Source organism: Misgurnus anguillicaudatus, chromosome 3 (assembly GCF_027580225.2).
Source record: "Misgurnus anguillicaudatus chromosome 3, ASM2758022v2, whole genome shotgun sequence".
NCBI classification, from domain to species: Eukaryota; Metazoa; Chordata; class Actinopteri; order Cypriniformes; family Cobitidae; genus Misgurnus; species Misgurnus anguillicaudatus.
The window spans coordinates 2,611,167-2,635,422 of record NC_073339.2 but is presented as its reverse complement, the minus strand read 5'-3'; the positions used below and the strand labels follow the sequence as shown (position 1 = coordinate 2,635,422).

General features: G+C 36.3%; 1 protein-coding gene and 1 long non-coding RNA gene across 2 annotated transcripts; both read right to left on the bottom strand.

Annotated features, from left to right (window-relative positions):
• Positions 1-9,042: 9,042 nt before the first annotated feature.
• On the bottom strand, positions 9,043-11,816 carry LOC141363572 (uncharacterized). The gene is made up of 4 exons (XR_012369083.1): positions 11,727-11,816; positions 11,064-11,103; positions 10,543-10,673; positions 9,043-10,020 (listed from the first exon to the last, which is right to left on the bottom strand). It is a non-coding gene; the product is annotated as an uncharacterized lncRNA (long non-coding RNA).
• A 64-nt stretch (positions 11,817-11,880) lies between these two features.
• Positions 11,881-15,262, bottom strand: LOC129445219 (B-cell receptor CD22-like). Its single transcript, XM_073860018.1, has 5 exons — positions 15,220-15,262; positions 13,058-13,414; positions 12,728-12,979; positions 12,244-12,498; positions 11,881-12,158 (listed from the first exon to the last, which is right to left on the bottom strand). The coding sequence occupies exons 1-5, from the start codon at positions 15,260-15,262 to the stop codon at positions 11,881-11,883; spliced, it is 1,185 nt and encodes a 394-aa protein (XP_073716119.1).
• Positions 15,263-24,256: the final 8,994 nt, after the last annotated feature.

The following is a 24,256-nucleotide window of genomic DNA, read 5'->3' as shown; positions in this document are numbered from 1 at the left end:
TGTTTTGCAGTGCTTCACTAACTTTGCGGTATTGAGTGTGGGGTGTAAACTACACAATCCCTGCCAGCAACTCTCACTTTAATTTTATTGTCTTTTTTCCGTATGTGTTGTGAAGCTTAAATTGTGACTCTTGAGGGATGATTATTTTTTTACTCTATAAAATAAAGAATTTATATATTTTTCTATATTTGGGTTGTCCTTCTCGCCCCATCTTTGACAACGAACCTTCGTGCCTTAGTTTAATTTCCCGGTATATTCCGGGTGGCGTAGTCGGAAATTAGTTTCATTTGTAATTCCCTTTTGTGTTCCACATTGCCACATTTGGCGTAGTCGGCAGGATTGTCATAGTCTTGGGGCGAGTTGGAATTATTATTATTATTATTATTATTATATTCTTTTCGTTTCTTTTTGGTTAAGTGTATCATATGTTTTGAGTGTATGAGTGTATGTTTTTTTTTTTCTTAATGCAAGGCCGCAGTGTGTGTCCGGTTGGAAAAGTTCCAGTGATTGGTGCTTACTACTTCAGGTGGTAAGTCGTTGCGGAAATGGGGAGGGAATTAACCTTAGTTTTTAATTATACAGTGGTCATGTTCTAAGCTGGGGTCCCTCAGTATCTGGGGTGGAACCAGCGGAGAAATTTTAAAGTCCAGGAGAAGCTCCTGTGGCAGAGGTAATTATGACCGTTGTTAATGCGTTTTAGTGACGGAGTGGCAAGTTGTAGCTAGGGTATTGCTGAAGCAGCAGTTGCCTGTGGTTTCAACTGGTAGCGGTAAGGATTTAATAGTCCCCCCCAAGCGTCATTGTTCTGTCAGATGGGGTCTCGCAGAATGTGCGATGGAACCACCTGGCGGATTTTAGAGCGCAGGAGAAGTTCTTGCGGTCGGGGTTGCTCGTCAGAAGGGCACCGTTAATGTCACTTGCGTAAAGGTAGAGGAAGGGTTATATTGGGATTTTAGCTCCTTTCAGACGTCATGTCTAATTTGGGGTAGCTTGGTTTCCAGCCTGGCGATGGAGACCCGTAGTTAAGTAATCGTCGGGGCGACGATTCATATTGTGGGGGTGGAATGTAGCAGGATGACGTATATTCTAGTCATTGGTCAACGTGTGGTAAAACCACAGACCAATTGGATGTTAATTCAGAGGGTATAAAAGCCCTGAGAGGTTGGGGAGCGAGATGCGTCATCCAGTGGTACCGCCCTCTTGGCGGACGCGGGTTTTATGAATGAATGAATGGATAATGCTCGTTCCATCGGGTGTCTCATCGCCGAGTATGTGATGTTCGTAACCTTTGGGAATGAATTGGTGACATGTAGCCTACGCCTTCACGGTGTCCGTAACCACATTGAATGGGACGAGTGTTAATCTGAGATGACTGCACTGCTGCCTTGCCTGGGTCTCATTTGCTCAAATTTGGTAGTTGGACGCTCACGAATCTGCGACAATGATATTGCTCTCCTTTAGGCTGCTATAGGGCTGAGGTGGGGTGCTGACGGCATCGACTGGGTGCTGACGGCCTAGACCACGTCATTTGATTACGGGACTGTGATCATGAAGGTCTGAATTGACTTTTATCCACTCCTTTTAAAGTGCAGCCTTTCTCTCTGGTCGCTGGGAGCACGTGACCCAACTACCTTCAGCTGCCGCTTATGGTTGTTTGTCGGTTTATTAAATTGCTTTGATTATGCTTTTTGTTTTTGTTTTATGTTTTGTTATTAATGTCTGTCTTTTTGTATAAGTTTAACTGTTTTGATTGTATTTTGTTTGAAGTGGGATGCGTTGGCTGGGGATTGAAATTCACAAATTGCGGTTTGCTGTTTTGCAGTGCTTCACTAACTTTGCGGTATTGAGTGTGGGGTGTAAACTACACAATCCCTGCCAGCAACTCTCACTTTAATTTTATTGTCTTTTTTCCGTATGTGTTGTGAAGCTTAAATTGTGACTCTTGAGGGATGATTATTTTTTTACTCTATAAAATAAAGAATTTATATATTTTTCTATATTTGGGTTGTCCTTCTCGCCCCATCTTTGACAACGAACCTTCGTGCCTTAGTTTAATTTCCCGGTATATTCCGGGTGGCGTAGTCGGAAATTAGTTTCATTTGTAATTCCCTTTTGTGTTCCACATTGCCACACATAGCTTAAACACATTGTCAACTTTGCACTTTGTTTGCAATTCTGTAGCACACTTATTGCGAAACACTACACACGTTTTCTTACATTAGACACATTTTTCAAAAACGAAATCACCTATTATCATTGGGAAAACACTCTGTTCAAAATGCAAAAGTCATCTGGCAATTATAGGCACTTACATACACACCTGAATACACTTGTACAGAAAACAGAACACCAATCGGTCTGAGTCTTAGCACTACAAATAGGCCTCAGGTAAGACATTCTGAGAACTGTGCAAACATGGAGGCAATGCGAGTAAGAGTAAGAGGAGGACAAAGAGAGAGAGAGGAGTTGGACGTGGACATGGAAGAGGACAAAGACAAGGACCAGTGCGGAGACGTGTATCGGATGACATCAGGGCTACTCTGGTGGACCATGTCATAAATCATGGCCTATCTATGAGAGAGGCTGGGCAAAGAGTCCACCCTAACCTCAGTCGCTACACAGTACCGTCAATACTAAGAACATTCCGACTGGAGAACAGGTATATCTTCAAGTTTCTACTCCTGTACCTACTGTATGTGTCACATGATTCTGTATCATATTACAGTATTACTGTACAGTACTATTCAAAAATGAGTAGTGCTGTGAAGTATATGTCGCCTGTGATGTCGACGAGGTCTTGTGGCCAGATCCGAACAGAAGGAGGGATCCATAAGACCCCCCAGGCCCCCACCACACACATACATGTGCACACAAACACAAAACAAGTGTGTTTTTCCCCACAATAGCATTTTATCCAGTATTTGTTTTGTTTTTTACTTTTGTTTTGTGGCTAAATGTGATGACTTGTGGTTCTATTTTTCTTTATTCCTTTAAGAATGTTTTTTTTTTAGGGTAAAAACTCTTGTTTGATTACTGAATAAATTTAAACAAATAAATATATCTTTAAATAAATCTACTTTTGAGTTTTACTAAAGACTGAGTCTAAGAAAATTACGATAAAAATAAAACCACAAAGACTGCAGTGTTATATATAAAGCGGATCAGTGTGTTGCTGGTGATATGAAAGAGTAATTCAAATGGTGCTTGTGTGTATGGTTTTGTTACAAGAATTTCATTTTTAGAAAGGAGTGCTAAGTTTTGATTGCAGTGTTTCATTTTGGCATGGATGTGAGTTGTTAATCTCCAAGTGCTATGTCTGTGTGCCTTGTGTGTAGAGTTTTGACACAATGAGCCAAATTTTGCAAAAAGTGTGTAAGCAATAGGCAAAAACTGTAACAGCTGAGACAGAACTATGATATCAAAACAGCAACAATTAAAAAAAAAATCAAATGATGAATTAAGTGATTTTATGGGAGAATTTTTTTTATTTGTTTTTTATTAATAATGAATATAAAGTCTGAATATAACATCAATGACTCACCATGAATCATGAGGAGAAAGATCAGAGGAGGAGGAGCCAACATGATTGACATCACCATAGCAACACCTACATTCAACACATGATGAAGTGTTTCAGCTCAACACTGAAGACTTTTTCTCATTAAGTTTCTTTGTTTCTCATAAACTCACTGAAATATCTCACAGTTTTACAATGATGAGTGATCATCTGATTTATATGTAATATACAAAACTGTTGTAAATTTGTTTTAAAATACCAGACATTATATCACACCCAAGATAATATCACACACTGTGTTATTCACATTAATGATATAACTTTATATTCTTAATCTATGTGGACCGCTTTTTCATTTCTTTTGTTTGAAGAAATAATTTCCTGTGCACAATATAACATCCAACTACTGGCACTACAACCATAACACAAACCAGAACAACCAAAAAACGTAGATGTAGTCTTTGACGGCCGGCTGACCTTCACTGAACACAAAGATAACACGGTCATGCAGATTACATCACACAGCATCAGAAAAATCAGTTCATATCTAACTCAACATGTGGCATAACTCTTTGTTCAGGCACTGATCATTTCTAGACTGAACGACTGCAATGCTCGGCCTGCTGGTCTATCAAACTTCTCCAAATAATTCAAAATTCAGCAACTAGAATGACCTTGCAGAACCCCAAAACTCCACACGTCACACCTCTCTTTATCTTTTCCAATTGTCCAACAGAAAAAAACTCTTTGTTGGCAGAATTTAATAAAAAATGCTCATTTACAAGAAAATATATATATGAAGAGTTTCGTTGCAAAACGAGATAACCAAAGTTTTTTTTTAATTGTTCAGAAATCTTGTTTTTTGGTTGTGCATTCCAATAAATTTCAATTCAACTGCAGTTGGTTTGTTTTGATTTAAACCTTCATAACTTAAAAAAATACAGCTAAGTAGCACCATAAAACAAAATAATAACATGATAACATAATAATAAACATGTTTTGACAAGTTTTATATATATTTAAAAAAATAACAGGTACAGTATCTATGAATTGTTCAGTCCTGCTCTTACCTTCAGATGCTCTTATCACTTTAAGACCTTAGTAGAAATGATGAAGTTAAAAGCATCACTGAGGTTTTAGCCTCTGGGCAGCTGTGGTTAACACATTGTATTTTGAGATGAAGTGTTAATACTGCTCAACTTCAATTTAAGATGATATATGACCTCATCTGCAGTCTGGGCACAGAAGCCAATTGAAAAAATATAGATGTGCATACATGTACATGTCACAGATGGGAGCGGACTGCCCCTGTCGCAGGTCACGTTCCTCCTTCACTTCCAACCCGAGGAGGTCCCAAAACACCCCAATGACCAGACATATTAAAAATACATGTAGGGGAAAATTAAATACTTAAAAAAAAGGGTCTCTGTCCTCGGTTTCTCATAGCATGGGGGGGGGGCATTTAGGTCTCTTGGCTCCGGGCATACGGTGAACATCCAGGAGGGCACTGGGTCTTTGCTTGGGCATACAGGTGGGTGTACAACACAATATGCTGGCTTTAGCTTTTGGCATAAGGTAAGTATGTTGAAGGTAACTGGGGCTTCGCTTGGGCTTATAGGCAGGCTTACAACACAATATGCTGGCTCTTAGTTTTTGGCATAAGGTAAGTATGTTGAAGGTAACTGGGGCTTCGCTTGGGCTTACAAACGGGCGTACAACACAATATGCTGGCTCTTAGCTTTTGGCATAAGGTAAGTATGTTGAAGGTAACTGAGGCTTCTCTCCACCACTTTCGGTTCTGCCCTTTCAAAGTCACTCTGTGACATACACAATGCATAAAATAAGATACACATGCCCAGCTGGACTCCAGTTAGACCAGCTTAAACCTTTTAAGAACCACAGACCATCTTGGGCTGGTTTAAGATGTTTAATTCTGGCAGGGCAATCTGAGAAACCGATTTTTGCTTACTTTTTTGCTTAATCACAATATAAAGAAATACTTCATGATAATAAACAATTTCATTGGCGGTCAAACACAGCATTACTGCTTTCACAGAGGTAAGAAGCAGAAACATGACAAATAAATGTGTGATTGTGTGACGTCCAGGGGAAACAGAAACTTCTCCCCATATATTAGTGTAGTGGCCTCTGACACCACTTCCTGTCTAATATGACTACCTACGAGAAATGCAAGAGCAGGTGCAATTCCTCGCCTTCACCACAGGGTATAACACAACTGAACAAGTTAACAATCCTGCAAGTAAGCCTACGAAGGCCCTGTATATGGGCATAGCCTAAAGGCCCAGCGCAGGTTTGCTCACTGGCGAAATGTTGGCCCCTTAGCACTGGCCCGGCATGGGCAGCCCTCACTTAGCCCCCAGGAAGTCCTCATACAGCAAAATCCCCAGAGTTAAATAAACATTGCTGGATGTATATATTGTCCCAATCTTACAGAGTGTTAAAAAAGTAACACTGAAACAGAATTAAAAGCTTTGTTATCCTCTCTCTCACCATCTCTGTCTGAAACCTAAAATTGCATTTTACATCTTATTTGTAATTTTCTTACTTTTGTTTCTTTTAAAGCCACCATTATTGTGATCAGTGTTTGTTTTAGTCGAACTTGATTCTTTACTCCTACCTTGTTCAGTTTTTTGACTGCTATAACTTTGTGAGTTAACAACATGTTTCTTACGGCAAAGAAAAGGTTATAGAGCAAATTCTTTGATGGTGGTTAATACTGTACATAAAGTCTAAACATCATCTAGAAAACGTATGTATTAATTTAATGTTTGCACACTTATCAGAAGCATCTTTCTCTGACAATAATGTGATACTACGTATAAGATCTAGCTCTCTTATAGCCGTTTGTCGCTTTCTGAAGAACTTTAAAACACTGACACTTAAAATTAACCACTGTATAATGTAGACACACAAACATCAAGAAGTATGAATCACAAAAATTGTCACAATAAAATGAAAAGTGTTATGCTGCAATGCATGCTGGGTGTCATCAAATTACAAATCTCATCCACGACTCCCAGAATGCACTGCAGCATAAATAAATAATGAAAATTTTTTACTCTTTTTCTTGTCACCAATGTTGCGATTCATACCCTGATTCTTGATGTTTGTGTGTCTAATTTACACCACAGAGTTTTTTTAAGCGCACAAGTTTTTCAAAATCCTTCAGATGGACAAGAGTTCTGGGTCTTCCACTGTGGTATTTTAGTGTTAACAGAAAATTACATTTCAGATGAGTATTTAATAAATAATCAAACCAAATTTAACAAACTATTTTATATATATATGTGATGATGTTTGATATTATGTACAAACAAACACAAAGTTATAGCAATTAAAAAGACTGAACAAGATCAAAGTCAAGAGTCACATTCACCTAAAACAAACACTGATCACAATAGTGGTGACTTTAAATAAAAATAAATAAGTAAACTTAAAGTAAGAAAATTACTCTACAAGTAAGATGTAAATTGCTGTATGAGGACTTCCTGGGGCTAAGTGAGGGCTGCCCGTGCAGGGCCAGCGCTAAGGGGCCAACGTTTTGCCAGTGAGCAAACCTGCGCAGGGCCCTTAGGCTGGCCCTAAGTGGGCCCATAAAGGGCCATCGTAGGCTTACTTGCAGGGAAATAAACATCATATTTACAATACAAAGTATTGTGTTACATTTATATTTTACTTTGTGCCTTCTACAACAATAGTTGTTTTTACATGGACAGTTGTAATCGGTTTAAATATTCAATCCAAATAAAAATGCTCCATACAACACCTCAATCAAAATAAAAAGAGCCAAACCAATTTAAAATCTAATTGGTTTGAGAGAGGTGGTTTATACCTTTTGTAATCCGCTTAAAAGACAAGAAAAAAAAACACTTGATTGGATTGATAAGGGAAACTGGGGCTGTCTCTCAAAATGTGTTCGTCCGCGATCTTGCATCCTTGTGTTCTCGCTCTACGTCATCACTAACTGTTGAAGTTTCCAATTCCAATTCTCAAGAACACAAGTACAGAGGACGCATGAAAATTCCCGGATGTGTTCTTGATATCTAGGATGCATTGAGTGCAGATATCCGGTGAGGTCAGGTGACCAACAGGAAGATCGCACACATCTCATTTCTCACAAGTGCATTCTGTGTTCTTGCGACCTTCTGAGTTTGTTCTTCCAAGGTTGCCTGGCAAGACCATTCTCCATTAGAATACAAGTCCGTTCTTTGAATTCTTGGAATTGAGACACAGGCTGTTTCTCAATCAAGGAAGGATCCTCGGAAGCCAGAATTTCGAGGATGCTACGTCATCGACATCCGTCGAAAGACTGTTCCAATGTCGAGGATCCAAAGGACTGAGTCCTTTGTTCGAAGAATAACCAATATACAGGAAAGGATGCATATGTGTATCCTTCTCTCTTCGCGCTCTCAAATCACCCACAATCCTATGCACGCAGCGCCGAAAGCACACCTTTTCACTGATGTAATGACACAATGACGTGCACTTGCTAGCCTGTTCCATTTAGGTGTTCTCCAAATTTCAAAGAGGAGCCTCCTCTCGCCTCTGCAGGAAGTGACTTGGAAAGACCAGTCCTGGCAAGGAAGTATCCTTGACATTGAGAAACAGCCACAGCCTGGGACGCTCTGCTCATGTGCAATCTTCTTTTCTTTTATAATGACGTTGGCAAGGTGCATTTCCGCCACCTACTGGACTGGAGTGTGGGGCATAGGCATGCGTGCAATGACGTAGAATCGGCGTAAAGACATGAGTTAAGTCACATGATGATCTTAAAATGTTCCTAATCTCCTTCCAATCCCCTGTAAAGTGATACGAGACAGAGCTGTCTGGTCAGTCCATGATTTATACTCTGATCCACAAATGTGTATGTTTGAATTCGCTTTTGCGGATGGTCTCTGCATCATCGCGTGAAGTAAAACACGTTTTTTAGGCACATGTGAATAGGTGTTTTTGCTACTGCTTGATAATCTGCAAGGCACAAAGCTTCATGGGCTCAGAGTTTATTACTTAGGACCTGAAATAGACCCACCGTGATTTTAGGAGGATGATTTGTATGTATATCTTGAAACAGTGCAAAACTGTATTTGTGCAATATGCGCATGTCAAATGATTAAATCTGATTTCAAGTTTGTGCCATATAAACACATACAATCCGATCACCATATTAAGTGTTAATGTAAAAAAAAAGATTGAGGCAGAAGGTGTCTATGTAAATGTAGCTATTGTTATAAAAGACTTCAGTCATTGTGACCTGTGATGATGAAGAAGAATGTGCACAAATATCTGCATGTAATGTGTCTAAAATAGTTGTTGTGTCTCTAGTTGTTGTCAAGTTTGTATTCATTTTGGAGGATGTGGCATAAGAAGATAATACAGACAGCAAGACATCAGAAGAAGAATTAAATGATTCTCAGTTCAGCCACCAGAGGACTCAATAGACTTTATTAAAGTTTTACAAACAGATTCATTTACACTAATTTATTTTTATTTAAAGTGTTTAAAACAAGTTTAAAAAGCTGAATAATTCTGTAAAGAATGTTGTTAAGATTCATAACCTGTAGGACATTTATTTCATTGTTTTAACATTGTAATGTTCTGCTCAGGCCTCATTGCAAGTTGTCCACTAGGGGGGGCTGTGCTGCAAAATAATTATATTTCGTTTAAAGGTCCAGTTTTTTCCTGAGATTTAAGCTATGATTGTGTTTATGGTGTGCAATATAACATGTGTTTATGTTTCGTGTGTAAAAAATGTGGTATTTTTCACACAATTGACTTATCTCTATACCGCTTGAAAAACTCAACTGTGCTGTCAATAATTGTAATTGGCCTTGCTACCTATGTCACAAATCAGGCGAATCTGAATGATCTAATTGTTCACATGCTTACAGAGAATGGTTAACAAAACTAAGTTCCTGGGTCGCCAGTTTTGTGACGTAGATAGCAAGTATTATTAAAGTAATACTGCCCCTTAATCTGCACTGGCATTACCATTTAGTGCAGAGAAAGAGACAGAACATTTTCAATTTCAATTTTTTGAGTTTAATTCAATTTTTATTTTTTTCTTAAACCTATACAAAGTGGCAATTTTAAAATGCTATAATAAATTATCTGTGGGGTTTTTTGAGCTAAAAATCGACATACGCACTCTGGGGACACCAAAGACTTATTTTACATCTTTACAAAATGTCATAATATGACCCCTTTAAAGTGCTCATATAACGATTTCCACTGTTTACCTGCACTGAAATTGCTCATAAAATAAATAAGGCAAGATTGTTGCGTATGAAAAAACGTTCCAAAACTTGTACAAACCCCGGTGAAGTGCATTTGGTACAGAAATACACTGTCATAAGTCCAACTGCTTTTTAACACTTTGCCTATGATTAACATTAGGAAATTTTAAGGTCCCAGCTTAGGAACTGATGGATCACTTGACTGTACTATACATCACTGATTCATCCTCCTTAAAATGAACAGCAGATCTGTGGAAAAAATATGATATGAGATAGCACAACCACATATAATGCAGAAGCTGAAAAAATATTTTTTTAGGGTACAATTAAAGGTGCAGTGTGTGATTTTTAAAAGGATCTCTTGACAGAAATGAAAAATAATATACAAAACTATATTATCAGGGGTGTATAAAGACCTTTTAATAATGAACCGTTATGTTTTTATTACCTTAGAATGAGACATTTTTATCTACATATACAGAGGGTCCCCTTACGTGGAAGTCGCCATTTTGTGCCGCCATGTTTGCACAGAAGCCCTTAATGGACAAACTTTTTTCACTAAGTTGTCTCCGTTGATGACATGTTTTTCTGGTGCTGGCTACCATAGTTTCTCTATGCGTTTCAAAAGCGAGGGGTGAGCAGTGGACTGAGCCGTAGGTTGCAATTCGCAACCTCACCACCAGATGAAATTTATACACTGCACCTTTAAAGGGTTTTTATTTTAGGAGCTAAAAATATATAATATTTTTTAAATGTGTCATAATTTGTCACCTTTTCAGCATCATCTCATCATTTTCAGTCTTCATGTCTTTGATGTGTTGGACGGTTGAATACTGGATCTCCTCAGCATGTCTATATTCAGGATCTGAGACTCTCTTTGTTACAGTTGAATACATATTATTCTATATTGAGAGCAAAACAAATCTTAACTATTGTCTGTAATAATAATAATAATAATAATAATAATAATAATAATAATAATAATAATAATAATAATAATAATAATAAATATATGGTAACATTTGGATAAAAAGCCTGTGTATACCAGAGGTGCCATTCATGAGATAGTTTTATTATTTTTTATGTAAAATGCAGATATAAACTATATTTAAAAGAAAACCAGATAATACTTTAACTTTACCAGCTATAAAATACTAAAAACTAATTTACTTTCCTGTTAATCAAACTTATTACTCTCACTATACTGTCGGTTTAAAAGCCTAAATTAACATTTGCATTTCCACTGTGAATGATTCTTACTGATCTGTGGTCAGTTTATTGTTTGATTTTACCTGATTTTGTCTGATGTCATCAGGTCTGTGTTTGCACTTCCTGTAATAAAGAATGAATTTAATAATATAAACTTAATAGAACATTTTTTAGAAAATTTGCATGTAAGGCCTTGGTTGAGAGGAGTTTTTCTGTTTCCAGGTCTTGTCCTTCACCAAGGACATCAGAGACAGAGAGGTTCAATTCCACACTCAAAAAATTGTAATGCTGTTCACTTTACTTAAACAAATAATTTTGATTTAACATGATTGATGCAGTTTCTGTTTCAAACATAGTTTCATCATTACATACATCAATAAATTTTTCTCCTCATCCACTTATCTTAAACATGTTAATTCAAAGCAATTTTTTTCACATTTATGCAGGAGTTTTTCAGTTCCCAGCATGCTTTGCATATTTCTCATTATTGACAGAATAATGAGAGCAAATGTAAAAAATTAAGTGTGCTTTCATGCATTTTTAATCAAGATGAAATAATGAGGAGACATATTAATGTTTAGTGTTCTGTTATGTTGGTATTAAAAGAGTTTGTGTTATGTTGGTGTTTTTGTGATCAAAAAGATCCTGAGATATTAAGGCTCTGAGATATAAGACAGGGCTTCTGGAGACTCTCAGCTAAGGTTTGTTTGTCAAACTTTTCTTTATCTTAGTCGGAATAAACTCACCACACAAACAAGATGATGAGAATGAAAATGAAACCTCCACATACAGCTAAGCCTCCAGAAACTACATACAGGACTGAGTCTGTTCCTTCTAAAACATGAAAAGTGACAAGATGGTATTAAAATAATGGTTAGTTTTTTCATATATTCTTTAAACTCACAGTTTCATACCTTTAACAATGAGTGATACAGCATCAGATCTCTGAGATCCCACTTTATTCTGAGCCTCACAGTAAAACCATCCACTGTGTCTGGAGTTAATGTTAGTGATGCTGTACGTCTGTCCAGATCCAACAGATGATGTTTCATTCACCTTAAACCAGCTGTAGATCTGAACAGGTGGATTTGATTCACTGCTGCAGGTCAGATTCACTGAATCACCCTCCATTATTTCACCAGATCCACTGATGGATGCTGTCACGTTCTTTGGAGGATCTGACAAACATTTTTGTTTTTGTAAATGTACAATATTTTGTGTTACCTGAGCTGAAATGTTGTAAGCTGTTTTTGATTAACTCACATAAAACATTTAAGGTCACTGCTGAATATTTCTGTCCAAGTGTATTACTTGACTTGCATGTGTATTCTCCACTGTGATCTGATCTGATCTTTGAGATGATGTAGGTTTGGCCAGATGCAACAGTTTTATTCTTCTTAAACCAGCTGTAGTTGTGAACAGGTGGATTTGCATCACTGCTGCATGTCAGATTCACTGAATCACCCTCCTTTATTTCACCAGATGGATTGATAGAGATTACAGGTTTATCCGGAGCATCTAATGAAATAAATTGCAACATTACCTTCCATCATTTAAAGCCTACAGGGGTCAAGGGAATTTATCATAAAATTTACATTTAAATGATCAAAAGTCGGACAGTATGACTTAATCAAACAACAGTGGTCACTTCATTTATCTTTACACTGTTGGGTAAATACTGTAGTAATTGTGTCACTTTACTTACAGCAATAAGCTTTGAAGAATATAAAAATTATAGGCTACTTACAGATGACATTGAGATATTGATGAGGTGATGTGAGTTTGTGTCCCTGTACAGCACAGCTATAGTTGCCTGAATCATTTCTTGTAACTGACTGCAGGATGAGTTGATTGTTTCTGTCTGTTCTCTCACTTAATGACTGTGTGTTTTTAAACCAGATGAATGTTGATCTGTCAGGCAGACTGCATCTGCTTTTACATGTAAGAGTCACTGAATGTCTCTCTGTCACTCTCTCACCTGATGACTCCACCTGAAGATCTAACAACACAGACACAGATACAGATATCTACATGTCATTCAACACACATTATTATCATCAGAGAGTAATTCACTTACCTGTGATATCAAGAGTAATATCAAGAGACACTCCCGGAGCTCCAATCCATTTCCCATCAGGTTTTTCAGTGATGAATCTGAAATAGTATTCGTGTGAATCTGTCTGTCTCACATCAGTCAGTCTCATGGTGCAGTCGTGATGTTTATCTCCCAGATACTGAATCCTCTGACTGTATTCAGAGTCCTCAGACAGATCTGGAGGATTTTCACTGTTAATCTTAGTCCAGAACACATTATTGATCTTATATCCAGTAGGGTATTTATAAGTGCAGTTTATTATCACTGTTGAACCCTTTAGTGCACAGATGTATGAAGAGCTGTAATTCACACCCCACCCATCATCAGCACTATAAACTCCTAAAACACACAGTGATCTCAATGAATACATTAACAGCAGCTTTAGGAAAAGTAACACTATAACATCTAAAGTGTAAAGATCTTTCCCAGCTAGAAATAAAAAGTTCTAAGAACGTTCCCTGAAAGTTCCCGAATGTTCCCAAAAACATTCTGCCAACGTTAAAAGCGGCTAGTTTTTTTTTAAGTTCTAGGAACGTTTCTGTTGTCTAAACGTTAGAGTAATGTTACATTTTACCATTTTAAACGTTATGACAATGTCATGTTTTAATGTTCACACAATGTTTAAAACAACAGCTGTTTATTATATTGACTTGTTTGATTGTTATGTAAATGATAGAGAAACATTGCATTTTATTATTTTATAAAACATTATTTCTGAATGTTCAGTAAATATATTACTGTAGAAAACTCAATTCACTTGCTGGGTTTGGATGTTGATGTTTCGTTTTGGGTCACCCTTGTTGTGGTTCGTGTTTGTTTTGGTTGGTCTCTTGACACTTGACTTTTTGCCTGCTGTTTTTTTCCTGGTTGTGTTAACTTTGTGGTAATGCACCACATTTGTTATGAAAAGTTATTAGTGTATTTCTGTGGTTGTTGGTACATAATGGTAAAGATCATCACCTAATTCATTTACTAATCAAAAGTTTATTTTCTGCCAGTAATGTATATTAGATCCAACTCTTTCACAGCAGTTTGTCATTAAGGAGTTTTAGAAACTTTGGACAAAAAATATCCGCTGTATAGTTGGGATGCCCAAACATCAAGAATCAGACTATGAATCTCAACCATGGTGACAATTAAAATTGTTAAAAAAAATCCTTATTTATCCATGCTGCAGTGCATGCTGGGAGTCCTGAATGAGGTTTGTAATTTGTTAATACCCAGCATGCATTCCAGCATGAAGTTTTTCATTTAATTGTCACCATGATTGAGATTCATAGTCTGATTCTTGATGTTTGTGCATCCCAATTATACAGCCGTTTTTTTTTTGTCCAAAGATTCTAAAACTCTTTAATGACAAACTGCTGTGATAGTGCTGGATCTCATTTACATTTTTGACAGAAAATAAAGTTTTGATTAGTAAATGAATTAGGTGATGATCTTTACCATTATGTACCAACAACCACAGAATAACACTATTAACTTGGCATGTTCATAACAAATGTGGTGCATTAACACAAAGTTAACACAACCAGGAAAAAAATAGCAAGCAAAAAGTCAATTGTCAAGAGTCCAACTAAAACAAACACTAATCACAAAAAGGGTGACTTAAAATGAAACAAAACATCAACATCTAAACCTAGTAAGTGAATTGAGTTTTCTACAGCAATATATTTACTGCATACAGAAATAATGTTTTATAAAATAATAAAATGCAATGTTTCTCTATCATTTACATAACAATTAAACAAGTCAATATAATAAACAGCTGTTGTTTTAAACATTGTTTGAACATTAAAACATGACATTGTCATAACGTTTAAAATGGTAAAATGTAACATTACTCTAACGTTCAGACAACAGAAACGTTCCTAGAACTTAAAAAAAAACTAGCCGCTTTTAACATTGGCAGAATGTTTTTGGGAACATTCGGGAACTTTCAGGGAACGTTCTTAGAACTTTTTATTTCTAGCTGGGTTGTCTGTCAGTTGAGGTTAATGTGTGTTTGAGATAATGTTGAGACAACAGCACAGTCTGAACAGAAACTATGAAGTCATGAATAATGAAAGTTTTTTATAGAAAAGATAATTTAAGGTTTGTATGAATAATGAATATAAAGTCTGAATATAACATCAGTGACTCACCGTGAATCATGAGGAGAAAGCTCAGAAGAGGAGGAGCCAACATGATTGACATCACCATAGCAACACCTACATTCAACACATGATGAAGTGTTCAACTCAACACTGAACACTTTTTCTCATTTAGTTTCTTTGTTTCTCATAAACTCTCTGAAATATCTCACAGTTTTATGATAAGATGGATCATCTGATTTTATATTTCATATTCATTTTTAAACATGTAAATATGATTTAAAATACTACACATTATATCACATGCAAGAGAAAGTTATCTTACACTGTGCTATTCACATTAATGATATAACGTTATATTCTTAATCTATGTGGACCGCTTTTTCATTTCTATTGTTTGAAGAAATTATTTCATGTGCACAATTTAACATTCAACTACTGTAGGCACTTCAACCATAACACAAACCAGAACAACCAAAAAACTTAGATTTGGCCTCTGATGAACATCTGACCTTCACTAAACTCATCACAAAGAAAATCAGTTTATATCTAACTCAACATGTGGCATAACTCTTTGTTCAGGCACTGATCATTTCTAGACTGAACTATTGCAATGCTCAATCAAACCACTCCAAATTATTCAGAATACAGCAACACGAATGACTTTACAGAACCCCAAAAAACCACACTTCACACATCTCTTCATCTCTTGTCTATCAGTTGCTGCTGCATCAAGTTCAGGTTATTGCTGCTTGCAAACAAATCAGCCACCGACTCTGCACCGACACACCTACAGTTCATCTACAACAAACCTAGAAACCTCCAGTCAGTGACTGAACGGCACTCTCACTAAAGGACACGAAATTCACCTTCACTATTCCTGTCTGGTTAGCCGCATCCCTTTAAACATCTAAACACACGAGGAGCTCAAATGCAAAAGTTTTCTAAATGAGATAAAGATATTAACTGAATGCCATTGGCACATATTATTCGTTCATCACATACTTTCAAATCAAATCTGCCTAATCCCGGACTCAGGTTCTTCAGAAATTCGGCTTTGTTGGCAGAATCCATTACAAGTATGATAAAAATGCTTTTGCATCTTTATATCTGTTTTATAAATACTCAACAAGTGGAACGGTCTGCCTATAATTAAAAAAAATCTTTTAACAGGTACAGTATCTATGAATTGTTAGAAATGAGAAACATTTATGTGTGTATAGAGATAATAAAGTCCTGCTCTTACCTTCAGACGCTCGTATCACTTAAAGACCTCAGTAGAAATGATGAAGTTAAAAGCATCACTGAGGTTTTCAGCTTCTGGGCAGCTGTGGTTAACACATTGTATTTAGAGATGAAGTGTTAATGCTGCTCAATATAAATTTAAGGTGATATATGACCTTATCTGCAGGTCAAGCAAAATTAATAAATGAAAATGTGCATACAAAATGCATAACATAAATAAGATACACAATACCAGCTGGACTCCAGATAGACCATCTTAAACCAGTTAAGACCCACAGACCATCTTGTGCTGGTTTAAGATGTTTATTTCTTGCAGGGCAATCTGAGAAACTGATTTTTGCTTACTTTTTTTGCTTAATCAAAATATAAAGAAATACTTCATGATGATAAGATGATAAGGTGGTCAAATACAGCATTACTGCTTTCACAGAGGTAAGAAACAGAAACTTGACAAATAAATGTGTGACTCTGTGATGTCCAGCCGAAACAGGAACCCACTCACATCAGCGGCTGCATCCAAATACCACACTTGCGGTCTTGGCCACTCAAGAGTGCTTGTATGCAACAGGAAGTAAGTGCGCAAGCCTGTCCCATGTCTTAAAACTGGCAAAGTGCAGTGCCCTTAAAGCAAACTAAAACCACACTATCTCAAATACTGCTTTAGAGTGGTATTAAAGGCTAAGCATTCCCCATCATGAATCATGCTATGGATTTAAATCGTGAGGCTTTTTAATCCAAACCCTGCGAGATGTCGCAGAGACTTTTAATTGTAAGTTAATAAATGGATATTACATATTATTTTGGTAGTGAAAGTGTTGCATATTTCATTGGTGCATACATTGTTATGTATTTTGTAAAACATCTGCAACTGCTTTTATCACATAATTGGAAACAACATTATTGTGTGAGTTAATTCAATATGCACACTTGGGATCTTCACACCCACTAGAAAACTTGGGCAAAATACAGGAAATGCATCATGCTAGTAGTAAAGTGGTCAAGTGCAAAGATCGTTAGTGTGGGTTTTTGGAGGCAGCCTGTCGCCTCATATGCGAGTGTAATGGCCTCTGACATCCCTTCCTGTCAAATATGATTGCCTACAGGAAATGCAAGAACAGGTGCAATTCCTCACATTCACCACAGGGTAAACACAACTGAACAAGTTAAAGGGGCCATGGCATGAAAATTAGACTTTTTCCATGTTTTAGTGCTATAAACGTGTCCCCAGTGCTTCTATTAACCTAGAAAATGTGAAAAAGATCAACCCATTAACTTAGTTTTGGTAAACCATTTTCTACAAGCACAAACAAAAATAGGTCATTAAAATTTGGCCCTCTTTATGATGTCATAAGGAGCTCTTATTAGAATAATACCGCCCCCTTAATGTGCACTATCCAATCACAGCACTGACATTTAGTGCAGAGAAAAAGAGAGAGAAAAAATAATTCACAGCACAATTGAGTTTCAATTGCAACAAATCACCATCATTGTGATCAGTGTTTGCACTTCATCAGCTCATTTGCATTTTAAATGACACACCCAAAACGGCACATTTTTGCACACACCTACAAAGTGTCAATTTTAACATGTTATAAAAAATTATCTATATGGTATTTTAAGCTAAAACTTCACATATGTGCTCTGGGGACACCAAAGATTTATTTGACATCTTAAAAAAGTCTTGTGCCATGGCCCCTTTAACATGGACATTATAAACACATAAACATCATGTTTACAATACACAGTATTGTGTTGTGTTTGTATTTTACTTTATGGCTTCTACAATGAGTCTATAAAAGACTTCAGTATTACTAAACAATTCAAAAAGCTGAATAATTGTGTAAAGAATGTTGTTAAGATTTATAACCTTGGGTCCGTTCTTCGTACATTGGTTACTCAGTTAGCTGGATTTGATTGTTGATGATTTGGCTTGATCTTGGGTTATTTGGTTCTTTGAAGCTCATCCTAGAGTAGCTGTCATAGTAACTGGCCCATACGATTAAACCTGCTCTGGAGCAGGCTTATTTCATGTAAACAAGATTAGATTGGAGCTTTTTAAGCGGAGGTGATACGAAAAGTCTGACGCAGTTATGTATTCTCCATTAAACAAGCGCAATCTACGTAAGATGCATATTTAATTAGAAGAGCTTTTCAAATTCAACACGTAATAAAATATTATATTGAATTTTTAGCGATGTTATTTAAAATATATATTATGTAGAACATATATTTTTTTGTGCTTGTGCAACTTTGTTGAGCAGGTATTTTGATTATTATTCTTAAATGAATGATAAGACAAATACCTCATGACCATATTCATTTAAAGGCGGAGTCCACGATGTTTGAAAAACGCTTTGGAAAATTAGACGGGCCGTCTACCAAAACACACTTATACCCAATCAAATCAAATCAAATGCCGGGTTGCGTATGTGTGGGGCGGGTCTATCAACAGAAGGTCCAGATTCTATTGGGGTAGGGGCGTGTTTGTTTAGGTGATTTCAAATATCAACATTGGCTTTCAAACATCATGGACTCCGCCTTTAAAGGGGTAATATTATGATATATTTTTAAGATTTAAAATAAATCTTTGATGTCCCCAGAGAGTGTGTGTGAAGTTTTAGCTCACAGATACTCTACATATAATTTATTATAGCATGTTAAATCGCACATTTGTAGGCCTGAGCAAAAGTGTGACGTTTTTGGGTGTGTCCTTTGAAATGCAAATGAGCTGATGAAATGCAAACACTGATCACAATGATGGTGGTTTGTTGTAATTGAAACTCAATTGTGCTGTCAAGTCCTTATTTTCTCCCTCTTTCTCTGCATTAAATGGCAGTGCAGTGGTTGGATATTGCAGATAAAGGGGCAGTATTATTGTAATTTGCCTTGCTACCTACCTCACAAAACAGGCGAAATCTTAACGACCTAATTTTTCACATGCTTGCAGAAAATGGCTTACTTAAACTAAGTTACTGGGTTGATCTTCATCACATTTTCTAGGTTGATAGAAGCATCGGGGACCCAACTATAACACTTAAACATGAAAAAAGTCTACTTTTCATGCTATGACCCCTTTAAAGGGGTCATAGCGTGAAAATGTTAGCATTGCCACTTTTTAGGTTTGAGCAAAAATGTGTCGTTTTGGGTGTGTCTTTTAAAATGCAAATGAGCTGATGGAGTGCAAACACTGATCACAATGATGGTGGTTTGATGCAATTCAAACTCAATTGTGCTGTGAATTATTTTCTCTTTCTTTCTTTCTCTCTGCACTAAATGGCAGTGCTGTGGTTGGATAGTGTACATTAAAGGGGACATATTTTGAGATTTGTTTAAGATGTAAACTTAATCTAAATCTAGGGTCTGAGCAAAAGTGTGCCGTTTTGGGTGTGTCATATGAAATGCAAATGAGCGGATGAAGTGCAACCACTGATCATAATGATGGTGGTTTGTTGCAATTGAAACTCTATTGTGCTATGAATTATTCTCTCTCTCTCTTTCTCTCTGTACTAAATAGCTGTGCTGTGGTTGGATAGTGCAGATAAAGGGGGCGGTATTACCTTATTCTGACATCACAATAAGGGCCAAATTACAATTACCTATTTTTTCACATAGTTACAGAGAATGGTTTACCAAAACTAAGTTACTGGGTTGATCTTTTTCACATTTTCTAGGTTGGTAGAAGCACTTGGGGACACAATTATAGCAGTTAAACATGGAAAAAGTCAGATTTTCATAATATGTCCCCTTTAAGGCGGCTGTATTATTCTAATTAGATATCCTTATGACATCATAAGGAAAGCCTAATTTCAATGACCTATTTTTGCTCACACCTACAAAGTGGCAATGCTAACATTTTCACGCAATGGCCCCTTTAAATTTTTCTGTGTGAAATAAGTTTCCTTTCTCAATCAGCAAGCTGACCACTAGAGGGCCCTGTGCTGTGTCTTTTTTAAAGGGGTCATAGCATGAAAATCTGACTTTTTCCATGTTTAAGTGCTATAATTAGGTCCCAAGTGCTTCTATCAACCTATGAAAAAGATCAAACCAGTAACTTTGTTTTGATAAACCATTCCCTGCAAGCATGTGAAAAATTAGGTCCTTCAGATTTAGCCTGTTTAGTGAAGAGAGAGAGAGTGAGAGAGTGAGAGAGAAAAGATAATTGACAGCACAATTAAGTTTCAATTACAACAGGCCCATCGGCAAGGGGAGCATTAGGTGGCAGTGCTCCCCAGATGACACAGCGTGCCCCATGGTCAATCTTATTATTTAATATAAAAATATGTGAATTTGATTACGTTAATTCATTTGAGCACTTACTCTGTGCCGGTATGCACCATCTGCAGTAGTATTTAACCACATAAATTGTACTACTGATCTCTACAATGGTAAGTTAAAAAAAATGATCTTTAAAATTTAAATCAGACAATTTAACACATTATTACATTAAACGTAATAATATAAAACATAATTACATGAAACAAAATAATATTTATAGTAAAACATCCCCAAAATAGCCCCTCTAATCCTTTCTTAGACTGACCTAATTATTTATTCAAATGCAACAGCCAATGGCAAGTCTCCAGCAGCATACCTTTCAATATTTTGTATCAGATGATCTGTTTATTAAAATAAAAGAGATTGGTTGTAGTATGGCACATAGTAGATAGAATGATAAGATGGTTAACATTATACAGTAAGCATACAGTATTGTAGATTTATATATCACTTGTTATTGTTTTGGCACAGCTGGTTATTGTAAGGCAAGCAGTGTGAAAATGAAATGTTGGCGGTTCTGTGTGCCATCATCAGCTCATTCAGCTTATGTCTGAGGAAAAAACTCACTCACAAATAATCAACATGAGAGGAAATATTGAGTTCTTATGAGATTTTTCTCCTGTGACCCGCTGCGATTATTTTAAGGTGAGTACACTTTTATATGCTAAAGATCACATTTGTTTTATTGCTACTTTACCCAGTATGCTATTTTTGCCCTGTTGGTGTAACTGAAGACCTGTTACATCGTGTATAGGTGTAAGATATGTGTATTCTTGACCTTGACCGGGCATGTGCTCTAATTCAATTTAAAGGACACACCCAAAAAAGGCACACTTTTGCTCAGGTCTATAAAGTGGCAATTTTAACATGCTATAATAAATTATGTGTGGTATATTTTGAGCTAAAACTTCACATACGCACATACACACCAAATACTTATTTTACATCTTAACACATCTCATAATATGACCCCTTTAAGACTAATTTATTGATCATGTTTTTATTGAACTGTAACACAAGTAGAGATGTCATAATATATTCTCATTTACAATGAACATGCTAGTTAATTCTTATAACTTCTTATACTCCGGATAAACAAACTATATACATTGTTTCCATAATGCTGGCTTACTTCTCCTTACATCCAAAAACACTGTGTGGCATTTTTTGGGTGTGTCCTTTAAAATGCAAATGAGCGGATGAAATGCAAACACTGATCACAATAATGGTGGTTTGTTGTAATTGAAACTCAATTGTGCTGTCAATTCCCCTATTTTCTTTCTCTCTGCAGTAATTGGCAGTGCCGTGGTTGGATAGTGCAGATCTTAAAAAAAGATACTGGATTGATTGATCTTTTTCACGTTTTCTAGGTTGATAGAAGCACAGGGGACCTAATTATAGCACTTAAACATGGAAAAAGTCTGATTTTCACAATTTGACCCCTTTAAACAAATGTTTACAAATACTCACTTACACGTAATAAACTTTAAATTATTGTTTGTGTAAACAGTATGAGGCAATTTATACTTGAAGAAACAGAGGTTATTCATAGACAACATTAGCAATTACAAAAATTATATTTAAAACAAACTTAAAAAATAATCCACAAAGATCCAAATGAAATAAGTAAATAATTGGGTGAACTTACAAATTTGGGAATACAACATGTTAGAAGATTAATCAGTACTTACAAAAACTGACAAATATAAAAAAAGCACAAAGGAAAACCAAAGATGATATGCTTTATAAGTTTATACATTTATCCATTAGCACATTTTTTTTCTCAAATCTTTGTCGAATCTGTCACATCATGCCATCACAACTGTCAATCATGCCATCACACCTGTCAATCATCAAGAGCTCCACCCACACAAAGCTTTTATTGGCTGTTACATGTTTTGATGTGCTTCATTGACCCACCACAGAATTGCACTAGTAACTTTACATTACCATCACAAGTGTATTTTATACACACAATAGACATTACTGTAAACAGAGAAAAACTAGCCAGTAAAATGTCAAGGGTCCAGAGTCCAGTTAAAACAAACACTGATCACCACAATGGTGACTTAAACTAAAACAAAGCATCTAATCCAAATAAGTGAATTTATGTTTTCTACAAAAATATGGTTACAGTACATTGAGAAATTATGTTTTATAGCAGTTTTACAATAATAAGATGCAATGTTTCTCTATCATTTACATAACAAGCAAAAAAAAAAAAAAATGAAATACAGAAAACAGTTGTTTTAAACATTGTGTGTGTGTGTTGGGGGGGGGGGGGGTGAGAACTGGAATCAGGAACCACTGCTCTAAAGCATCTATCTGTTCAGCTAAATAAGTAAACAAAATATTAAACAAGTAAATAAGAAACCGTTGAATAAAATAAGTCGGAGGTCAGAAACTTACTTTAATATTCTCATAGACAGAACTCAGCTTGGATTCATCACAGCTGCCGTCATCAATCTGTATATAAGAGAGATCATGCCGGTAAAGTATTCCTTTATGTTAGGAAAACACAAGGCTCAACTAGCAATTTACTACCTACTTCAGAGCTGATTATATAGTAAAATATTGAATTAATATTATTAATTAATTATAATTAGTGTTTGGTAGCACGTGTCAGTGTCAGTGGTCACGGGCAGTTAACTGGGTTTGATGGTTTACAAAACAACATTTTCAATCGTCGACAGTTACGTTTTGTGTTGGTTGTTTGTTTACATGATAACAGCATTTTGGGGTCTTGAAAACTCAAACTTTTGAAAATGGGTTTCACAGTGCAAGTTTTTGATAATGAAGCTGTTTTCTCCTTTTATACTATGTAAATGTGATTCTGTGATAGTGGTGATGTCATGCGCATGTGTTAAAGGGGTCATATTATGAGATTTATTTTAAGATTTAAAATAAGTATTTGGTGTCCCCAGAGTTCATATGTAAAGTTTTGGCTCAAAAATACCACATTGATAATTTATTATAACATGTAAAAATTGCCACTTTGTAGGTCCGAGCAAAAATGTGGTGAAACCCAATTGTGCTGTCAATTATCTTTTCTCTCTCACTTTCTCTCTGCACTAAATGGCAGTGCTGTGGTTGGATAGTGCAGATTAAGGGGCGGTATTATTGTAATTCGCCTTGCTACCTACGTCACAAAACAGGTAAAATCTGAACGGCCTAATTTTTCACATGCTTGAAGAGAATGGTTTACCTACTGCGTTGTTCTTTTTTTTACAATTTCTGTGTTGATAGAAGAACTGAGAACCCAATTATAATCTCTAAAGGTCCAGTGTGTAAATTTTAGCGGCTTCTAGTGGTGAGGTTGCGAATTGCATCCAACGGCTTAGTCCACTGCTCACCCCTCGCTTTTGAAACACATAGAGAAGCTACGGTAGCCGCCACCGGACAAACATGTCATCGTGGTGACAACTTAGTAACAAAAAATGTCCTTTAAGGGCTTCTGTAGAAAAAATGGCAGCACAAAATGGCCACTTCCATGTAAGGGGACCCTCTGTGTATGTAGATAAAAAGGTCTTGTTGTAAGGTAATAAACACATAACCGTTCATTATGAAA

Excerpts from the sequence above, each read along its gene's own strand:
- LOC129445219 (XM_073860018.1), bottom strand. The coding sequence starts at position 15,262 with ATGTTGGCTCCTCCTCTTCTGAGCTTTCTCCTCATGATTCACG. Across the intron at positions 13,415-15,219 it reads CTTTCTCCTCATGATTCACG|GAGTTTATAGTGCTGATGAT; the intron begins GTGAGTCACTGA and ends TGTGTGTTTTAG. Across the intron at positions 12,499-12,727 it reads TCAATATCTCAATGTCATCT|ATGCTCCGGATAAACCTGTA; the intron begins GTAAGTAGCCTA and ends TTATTTCATTAG.